The following is a 9812-nucleotide window of genomic DNA, read 5'->3' on the forward strand; positions in this document are numbered from 1 at the left end:
TCGTCGGCCGAAATGCACTCGCGCAGCTTGCAATAGCGCTTGAGCATTGCAAATGTCGACGACCACCGCGTGTCCTGTCTGAGGACAGCAACCAATGGTGTCTTGGCACTAATTTCGGACAAAAACCAAAATAGTACAGGTTTTTAGTGACATACAAACCCCAAACTAAAGACCACTGTACTTACCGCAACTTGGCCGCTTGCTTGAGAGTGCGCAACTTACGCATAAGCTGCTGCACTTTTTCAAGAATATTGTCGTGGGGCTCCAGGTAGTCCCGCACCGCCAAGTTGAGCCTGTGGCTAGCGCAGCCGATTAACGGTACGCCAAGTAGGTTCGCCAGCCGCTTGTTTACGGTGCAGTTGTCGACTACGAGGAAGAGACAACCGGATATCGACTTACCAAAAAAAGGGAGAAATCGCTTGATTGCCGTCAGATGGCCGTCAGCACTCAGATGGTCATCAGGCTCATCCATGACAGGCGCTAGCGACAGCAGTGGGTACTGAGGACCGGAGGCCGTCTCGAAGCAGCCGTAGACCGCCATGTAGTGCTCCGTCTTGTGCGTCCAGCCGACGAGGATGAGACCAAAATGCTCGGGCATAGAGGCCCCGAGCTTCTTCTCCACGGCCTTGGTCACAGCCTCCATAGTGGCCGTCAGTGTCTCCACAGACATGGGATTTAGCTTCGTGTACCTAGAAAACAGACGGCGTTAGAGCACTTTTAACCGCTATAATATAGACACAAAACTACTTACTGTCGCGTTTCCTTGGATTCGCAGAATGACAGAGGCAAATTGCCAGTGACAACCCAGCGCAACCACGCGTAGCGGTTCGAGGCTTTCTGAGTGACCCATGGCAACAGGGTCCCCGTCGCAGCAACACTGGCGTCGCGCATGTCGCTCTCGTAGTTGGGATGCGCTGTACGCACGTGCGACACCAAGTTGCTGTAGCCCGACTTGGGCGCGTGCTTGCGGCGCTTAGCGCAGGTCTTGCAGGCGTAATAGCCCGTTGCCTCTCCCTCCTCGCCCAGGCAGGGCTTGAAGTAGAAGGCAGCAATCTGCCTGGGCGAGAAAGTCGGCCTTGTGGCGGGGGTAGCGAGGAGGTTGTCGTCCATGGCGCTGTGGGTGGCGGTGAGCGTGCTTGGAAGGGAGCTGGTTTGAAAGTAAGAAAGAGTTGTGGCCTCGATCCGTTGGCAGAGCGAGACATTGAACGGTTGGACCAGGAGGAGCAGAAATAAATTTCCGAATGTTGAGTCTTGACGACATAAATTCCAGAAAAAAATCTAGAGGTGCCTAAAATAAAGTACTATATCTGAAAATAGTGTTATATTTTCCAGCATTATTATTTTTCGGGATGCCTGCTTCTAACCCTCCCACATCATGGTTATATATGTGCTAGATAGACGTCACACTAATTGGCTATACAACGACACCCCTTACGACTCCCGCCTCTCCTTAGCAAGGCAACATTGCCTTCTCCGTAGATCGCTTCCCAGCAGCTTCCCCTATAATATGTGAGGTTACGGGAATGTGGTTCTTGTCCGACTGGGTCAACATTCACCAGTTTTTGGATCGGATCTTAAAAGGTTATAAAGTATTTCGTCGCTTTAGCTCTTCTTTTGTCAATTCAAGGTATTGAGTTATTACAAAAGTAACCAAATATAATATGATACAGGATATCCGAGGGTTTCCGAAGCCACTAAGACTCTGGATATAAATATCCAAAGAATTGTTAAAGTGCGTTCGTTACAACACAACGGTGGTTCCATGATACGTAATGATGATACAGCATTATCGTGGTTTGCGGCGCCGAATGGAGCGCGCTGTAAATTGTGGCTTATCCATGGCGTAAACATAAATTTGCACATTACCTTCACGAGCAGAACAAATATGCAGGCGAGGTTGCATGATGAAAAATTCTGGGGCGTGGTGAACTACTGGTGCCCCTCAACAACCAATGTTTGAGTAGCCAAATTCAACTACATTTAGTGGAGAATACGCGCAGCGAGGAAAATCGCTATGACACGGAGGAACGAGCTGCAAAAATGAAAAGATACCAGGCAAATGCATACTCGATGAAACCGAAACGATAGCACGCTCCTCAGTTACGCTGTACGTTCAGAACCATTTTCTGGAAAGCATTGGCCAACGCCCTTGCTTCATGCTATCCTCATAATGATAATGGATCAAATGACGTTTCAACTTCAATAATATCAATGAAAAGGCGATGAAAACAACGAGTGTTCAACATATTCCTGACGTGTTTCCTCCATAGATTGTGATAGCCTGGGGCTCTACCACGTTAAGACTTTTCGTCAACAATTTTTTTTACAACGATCCGATGTCGTTGGGCCTACCCGATGTAAATGTATTCGTGAATGAACATGTATACTTACGCATACATTTTAATACTACATTGGTGTTTGACGAGAGTGATTTACAACAACACAAATAAGTTGCTGCTGAGGCTCTCACATGATCAAAATACTGAATTTCGGCCTAGACAGAGCTCCAGGTTGTACATACGATTCCAATAAATGGCTGTCACGGAATCATGGTGAGGACTTGTACTTCACGATGGAAATTGTAGAGTGAATTGAAAATTAAAACTAACTGCAGGCCTACGAACTGGACACGCTCTTGTGTCCAACGCATTGCCCGTAAACAACGGTCAGGTCAGCGTCCAGTAATCCTTAATAAAAGAGAGGGACTTTACCAGGTCTAGAATCGTAAACGGAGGTAACTCCGTTACAATGGCATAAACAATTTTGAAATTTCGTATGATCGACAGGCTGTCGACGACAGCTTATGCTGGAGAAGTCTGAGACGATTGACTAGGCGTAAAGAAGTCATAGTATGGAGGTTGACAACACTCATACGCATGTATTTATTCATATACGAGAGGGATTTATAGGTTTGCAAACCAAATTTGTCCAATATAGATGGAGCCACTATCAGAATAGTATCAATATATGAGGATCGAATCAACACGTCAAACCACTTACAATCTTTGCAAGAAACGGTGCTTGTTTTTCGCAAACAGTGTTGTCCTGCATAACGCAAACGGTGGTGACGCGCTGCATGTATATCGCATCCGCCGCCTTCACGTCTCTATGTCACTTTAGTTTGCTTTTTTTTTTTTTCCCACAATCACGACAACTGTCCTGGACGTGGTGGATATGCGCTTGGTTATCAAAGAAATACTGCTGCTTTAATCGGTATTGAAAGGGTTAATCTACTCGTTTTGCCGGCGTCGGTGCTATGTCTACGCCCATAGACTTCAAGAAATTCTTGACCCGCTATCAAGGATTCGAGCCCACGATTTTTGCGAGTAGATGACAGCGTACCTGATCGTGGTTTAATCCGCAGTAAGAGTGAAGAAAGAGGTCTTCGGAGCTGTTGCTACAGCTATGAGGGCAAAGGCTAAGCTGGATATTATGCTTGGTCGCGGTTTTTCTCCAGTGAAGGCTGTGAAGAAATTGAAGGTCACCAGTTTGAAAGACAAGAACTTCAATAACTTTGCGAGATACTATGCAAAGTACCTGGCCAAATATCCTCATAAAACCAAAGCGCTACCGGCTACACCTGAAGATGTCATCTGCCGAAACTCACGGAGTGGATTGGGCAGAAACTCCTGCCGGCAGAGGTCAAACAGAAGCTGATGGAAATCGGAGTGATAAACGCCAATAAGTACATGAAGGTGTCCATAAAGGATGCCCATAATGCCATCATACTGCGGAAGCTCAAGAAATGGATAAACGACCGAGTGTTCTAGCCACAAATCGCACACAAACCGGGGGAAATTGGTCTAACAGACAAGAAATACGCACAGCTATATGTAACGATGTGGGGCGAGAATCAGGCAAGACTATTCGCTAAATCAAATTAGTAAAACTAATTGTAGGATTAAGCGATAATACATCGCCTCATTACATCCTCCTGTCTCCCATCGAAATGCAGCGGCAATGCTCGCAAAGGGAGTAAGAGAATTGTATTTGTTTCTTCAGAAAGAGCAATAATTAGCAAAAACGCTTTTTTTGTGAATAATATCCACTTATCGCGCAGATCCGGATGACTTGCTGTCTAGAGCGAATGTTTATTAATGAGAGATGAATAGAGAGACTTTCGACGGTATCGAAACTGCCTCCTACAGACTCCTTCGAGACTCTCTACACCAACTATCGCTACATCTACCCCATACTCGTGATGCATCATAAACAGCCGCATGATCCAGTATCTTCGTAAACTAGTCCGCGCAACCGTTACCGTCATCAGTGAGCTTTACCGACGCGATCGAGCTAATACCGTCAACTTCGGCAACACCACTGACATATTATGTCAGTGACTTTCACGAGGTGATGAATACTAGACCCCCCCCTGCGACTAGACACCTGCAAGCGATTACCTACGACGACGAGAGGCAAGATTCTTTGATCATTAGAGTGTCAGTTATGCGTGAGATCGGAACTCCCTCTGTAGCTTTGGGATTGGTAGTATTCACCTAATAATGCGGTCTTTTAGGAGTTGATACGCTCATTGGACAATAGCTGACAATACTTTTGTCGATTTTCACCAACTTTCATCGAATTCTCACATAATCTTCAAGTAGCGATCTACTGAACACCTACCTAACGGTACGATAGTGTCGTCAATTGTACGACACGCGATTATCGAAGCGCCAGAAAAAGTGCCAATTAATTACCGACTGGACGACAAAGTACGTACATATATGTATGTACGCAAACATTGTCGTGTGGAGTAAACACCGTGTAATTCGTGATTTGCTCATTACGCAGATTGAGGTGAGAGAATTCCATGGCACCAGTCATTGTGAGATTTCCTGCCATCGCTGTCGGCCCGCTATGCTCCAGAACCTCGTCATTTTGACGCTGGTGTTTCTGGTGGCCTCCATTGAGCGTTGCGATGCCGTGTCCTCCGTTGCAGGTGCTGATCAAATCAAGTGTTCGAAGCACGCAACACTCAGCACACCATTCGGGCCAGCTTTGGTCACCAAGAGTAAGGACAAACGGCACTTAAGGGTGAATGACAAGGCGACAGGACAAGATGATGCTGAAGCGAGAGATATCACCTTGGGGTCCGTCATTAGCGCCAGTGCGAAGGCAATGAGGATGAAAGCGAAGCTGAACATGATGCTTCTGCGCGGATTAAAGCCTGACAGAGTCTTGAAGAAGCTAAAAGTCGTACGCATGACGGACAAGAATTTCAACAACTTTGCTAGATTTTACGCCCAGTATCGTGCCAAGTACGCAAGTAAGAAACCAGACCTTCCGACGAGTGCAGAAGATGTCATATTGTTACCGAAGTTGAAGGGATGGCTCGGTCAACGATTATTACCCTCACAAGTCAAGTTTAATCTGAAGGAATTAGCGTCGACGAACGTCAACAAATATCTTCAGTTGTACCTCAAAGACGCTGACAATATCGTCATTCTGCCCATGCTCGAGCGCTGGAAGGGACAAAAGATACTCCCATCGCAATTCAAAAACAACCTAAACGAGATCGGGGTGACGGACACGACTAGATATATGGAGTGGTATATGCGCAATGGTGGAGATGACATCGTAATGGCCAAGCTTCGGAAGTGGGTCAGTGAAGATGTTCCTATGGAAAATATCGTAACGAAACTTGAGAAGATTGGGGTGTTAGACACGACCAAATATGTGGACTGGTATAGAGAATCCATCATAATGGCCAAGCTTCGGAAGTGGCTCAGCGAAGATGTCCCTGTGGAAAATGTTATCTCGAAACTTGAGAAGATTGGGGTGACGGACACGACCAAATTTGTGGAGTGGTATATGCGCAACGGTAGAGATGCCCCGGTAATAGTCAAACTTCAGAAATGGGTTAACCAAGGTCTCTATCCGCCTCAAATTGTAGCAAAACTACAACAAACTGGGACCACGGGTCTCCAGAGGTACTTCAAGGTAATCGGCAATATGTATGGGAAGCGGCAAGCAGAGTTATCTAGAAGGAGGGGAAACTAGACTTGAGTATTTAGTGCACGAGATTCGTGTGTATTTACAGCTGCACTATTGTATTTTTATCATTTTTGTCGATACTTGGACATGCTGTTACTCGTGCATGCACAATTCATCTCGTCTGTATTTCGCTGAAATTGAAGTGCGGATGAAATGACAGAAATCCAAGCGAAATTTGAGAAGAACACTTTTCCCTTGCTTGAAATGAAATTCGCGATATCGTTATATTTTCACGTAGTATTTCACTTTATTCATAATAATAGCGCAGAATTTCTCAATTTTCTGTCGAAGTTAGATTGAAACAATCCAAACTAGCTCTCATATAACTGAGACCACCTAGCATTTGACGATTTTCACCAACTTTCATCGAATTCTCACAACATTTCTGGAGCGCTCTTGTTTACCTCAAGTGGCGATAAATGGGTTTGTGATCTACTGAACACCTGGATAACGGTCAGCTATTGTACAATGAGCGTATCAACTCCTAAAAGACCGCATTATTAAGCGAATACTACTAATTCGCAAAAGCTACAGCGGGAATTCCAATCTCACGCATAGCTGACGCTCTAGTGATCAAAAAAGTCTTGCCTAGTCACAGGATGATCAACATGGGCAGTCAGCATGTGCCGCTGACTCATATGACGCTTTTCGCGATAGCGCTTCTACGCCCGCCCTTGCGCCTCATGGCCGATAACATTACCGAATAATCGTAGTCCATTGCAGCAATTTCCCCCTAGAGACATTGGTCGTCCTCGCACCAATGGCCAAGGCAAAAAGAGGAAGAAATTGGAGAGGCTACTGTGCTTACGAAGGAGGCTGAAGCTGCCATAGTTGGTTTCAAAGTACCACCAAGGTACACATATGTCTGCCAACCGGCACGGAGAAGAAACCCGCCAACGCAAGCGAGACACACTACAGGAAAACATTAGTCCAACAGACGTGCTCAGCTGCAGAAGCCGTGGTGAGGTGTGCCTGACCTGGTTACACCAGTCAGCCCACTTCATGGCGACATCGGTGCTTTGGTTGGACGCCATTCGTGTCAACATCATTGTCGTTATGAACTTAGAGTGTCATCACAGTTGTCGATACACGCCGTTCCTGTAGACAGCATTGTCGTTATGCACATCCACTTGTCAACAGCATTGTCGATACGCAGAGCAGCCATAGACGATCCGTTTCATATAACTGCAACTCGTATCTAGAAAAAACACTGTACTTACATTGTATATGCATGCGTAGCCTGCACTACAGTATGATAGTTTCACCGTCCTCCCCACGGAGAAGGAGGATTCGCACCTGTTTATAAGGTCGCGCGCGACCGAAACAATATGGCATATTTGCTCTCATCCTATTAATACCCGTCCTCGTGGAGATACTGGTGGTGCGTTGGCGATGGCGAACTCATGTCGTCGTCAGATTCATCAAAACGCTCGGAATATACGCTCATGACGAGCCTGACGGTCAGCATCGAGCTGACCTGAGATGCCGAGCAGTTTACTCGGCTTGCGGAAGTCGGTTGTTAGTAGAATACCATAGCGTTTGGCGGAGTAGACGGCAAAAATGGAAATATTGGTTCTAGTTGGTAAGGTGGTAACCAGATACACTCTGGTGCGTCGGTGATCAAGTCCTCAGTGATTCTAGAATCTTCGATCATAAAACAGCTAGTCGAATACACAGTTATTCAAATACTCGGTCATTTCGTAGTGCGAGATTTCATTACCGTGCCTCACAAAATAAATGCTTTGCATAATTCTGAACTTCAGTCGTCTTAACGTAAACATCCGTTTTTTTTATCGTGAAATTGCTATTTTTGACTTAAAATTTGGCACCAAAAAATATTGTCATTGGTCAAAAATCCACCGGGAAGATATTACGGCCCGTTATTGAGCGACTACATACTTTCTCAATGCAGCAAATGAGCAGATATTATAGTAAGTTTTCTCTCAGCTTAAATCTTTCAGCGACCTAAGGACAACGATCTGTACAGTAGGGCGGAGAAGCTATACAGATCGTTGTCCTTTAATTGGGCGATGTGCTCTTGAAAGAGCTCTATGGCTGCAGTATGTGGGTCATGACCAAGTCTTTTGAACGTGCACTCCACCTTACCACTTTCGTTTTGGTCTTCGCTTATAATTGATGCAGCTTCCTCAATCCACCGAGTTACTTAAACACAATCTTCCACCAGGAGGGATCGATTGGTTCAATTTCGAGCTTAGATATCATTTCTTTATGTCAGCCTTAAGAGATCCGTTTGCAAATCGACCACAATTCGGATTGAGCTTGAGCACGATTTATCGCTGTTCGCGCGGCTTTTACCGCTTGTTCGACTTGTTCTGGTAAAAAAAAACCTTCATCTTGAAGACGACAGGGTTACTTGATAAATGCTTAGATCGTTGTAAGTTATTTCTCTTTCATCTCAACCTATTATAGTTTTGTTTCGAAGATGTAAAACCTGCTTTTTGTGTTAAGAAAAATCTTCCAAACAGAAAAACACACGCGAAAATCGCCGAAGTGCTGTTTTTCTGTTAGGCATTTATTTTGTGAGGTACGGTAAGTGATTTGCCCTGATTTTCACTACATACTCAGAATTTGAGTTCAAGCTCTAGTATCACACCCCTTCCATGATCGGGATTACGTTAACGTATTTTGGACCATGTAAAGTATTCATATTCACCCGTACTATATAATAGCGCCTACGCTTTTTCCAATACCGCTTCCACTTGAATGTGTCGATCTATGTCCTCCCTGTATTTCACTTCATCTTAGACGCAATATCAAAGTTTTAGCTCCAGGTGGTGGCACCTCTAACAAAATATTGTTTGAAGTAAAAAAAAAAAGCTCGGAGCAGACCCTGCTCTGACGGGAATGGCAAAAAAGAAAGCCAACAAAAATCCAATCTTCTTTGTCTTTTAACATACATATGGCAAGTTTTGTAGCTATGTTGAAGGCACGTCAAATGCAGTACTAAACATATGTGTTGCTCTCCATACACGCCTCTATCTTCTCCTTCAGCTCAGCATTTAAAGCACTACGCTCCTATTCATTTCGTCAAAACAACACCTCGCTATACTATCGCCTTCAAGAGCGCTAATGAGCTCAAGTGAATCTGCTACGGATTGTCAGCGACTGAAATCGATGCGGCAAAGGCAGCTTAAAACGTTACTTGGCGCCATACATCAGATCCGAACGTGCAGCAGGTGCGATAAGAAGATAACCAAGTAAGACGCTCCAGTTTATTTCTACTATAAGACTTGAAAGAAGAAAATCAGGCTTCATCAACGATTTTCATTTTCTTTAAAAGAAGACAGAAAATAGTGTTTTTTTTTCTCCTGGACCTGCATAACGTGCCATTTCAGCTTATATCAAATACGGTACCCATACTTTACTCAAGTAGTCTCGCGATGTATATCTACTATCATTTGCACAAGTAATACCATCAAGTGAATGTTGCTTGTAGCGGCCAAGCGTAACATCGCGGTAAATTACGACTAGCCGAAGTAGTTTTAATGATGTTGGGTATTCTGTCCAAAACGAGTCCAACTTTGTCCAAAATATCCATTTTTTTTTTGCTGTTTTGGTGATAAATTACCATATTTATCCAAAATCTGTCCAAAACATATGCGTTATTTTATAAATTACGGATCTAAATCTTACTTTTTTGCTAGTAAAAGTAAGGCTAAAACGGTTGGCGCGTAGTGCGTTCTCGAGCTAGGGCATTACATCATTCAGGCATTTCCAAAATGCTACACGAAGGGAAGGAGTACGTGATTAGGACAACGAACAAAGTCACTGGCACCATCTACTACAACTGCCGTCAT

The 9812-nt window shown here is 44.6% G+C and overlaps 2 protein-coding genes across 2 annotated transcripts; one reads left to right on the plus strand and one right to left on the minus strand.

Moving 5' to 3' along the window:
• Window positions 1-181: 181 nt before the first annotated feature.
• Window positions 182-1110, minus strand: PPTG_12396 (hypothetical protein; the record flags this gene model as incomplete). Its single annotated transcript, XM_008908406.1, has 2 exons — window positions 182-689; window positions 752-1110. The coding sequence occupies 2 exons, from the start codon at window positions 1108-1110 to the stop codon at window positions 182-184; spliced, it is 867 nt and encodes a 288-aa protein (XP_008906654.1).
• A 3747-nt stretch (window positions 1111-4857) lies between these two features.
• Window positions 4858-6701, plus strand: PPTG_12397 (hypothetical protein; the record flags this gene model as incomplete). The annotated part of the gene is made up of 2 exons (XM_008908407.1): window positions 4858-5930; window positions 6587-6701. 2 exons carry the CDS (start codon window positions 4858-4860, stop codon window positions 6699-6701), a joined length of 1188 nt encoding a protein of 395 aa, XP_008906655.1.
• Window positions 6702-9812: the final 3111 nt, after the last annotated feature.

This window comes from Phytophthora parasitica (assembly GCF_000247585.1).
Source record: "Phytophthora parasitica INRA-310 unplaced genomic scaffold supercont2.30, whole genome shotgun sequence".
Taxonomy (NCBI): domain Eukaryota; phylum Oomycota; class Peronosporomycetes; order Peronosporales; family Peronosporaceae; genus Phytophthora; species Phytophthora nicotianae.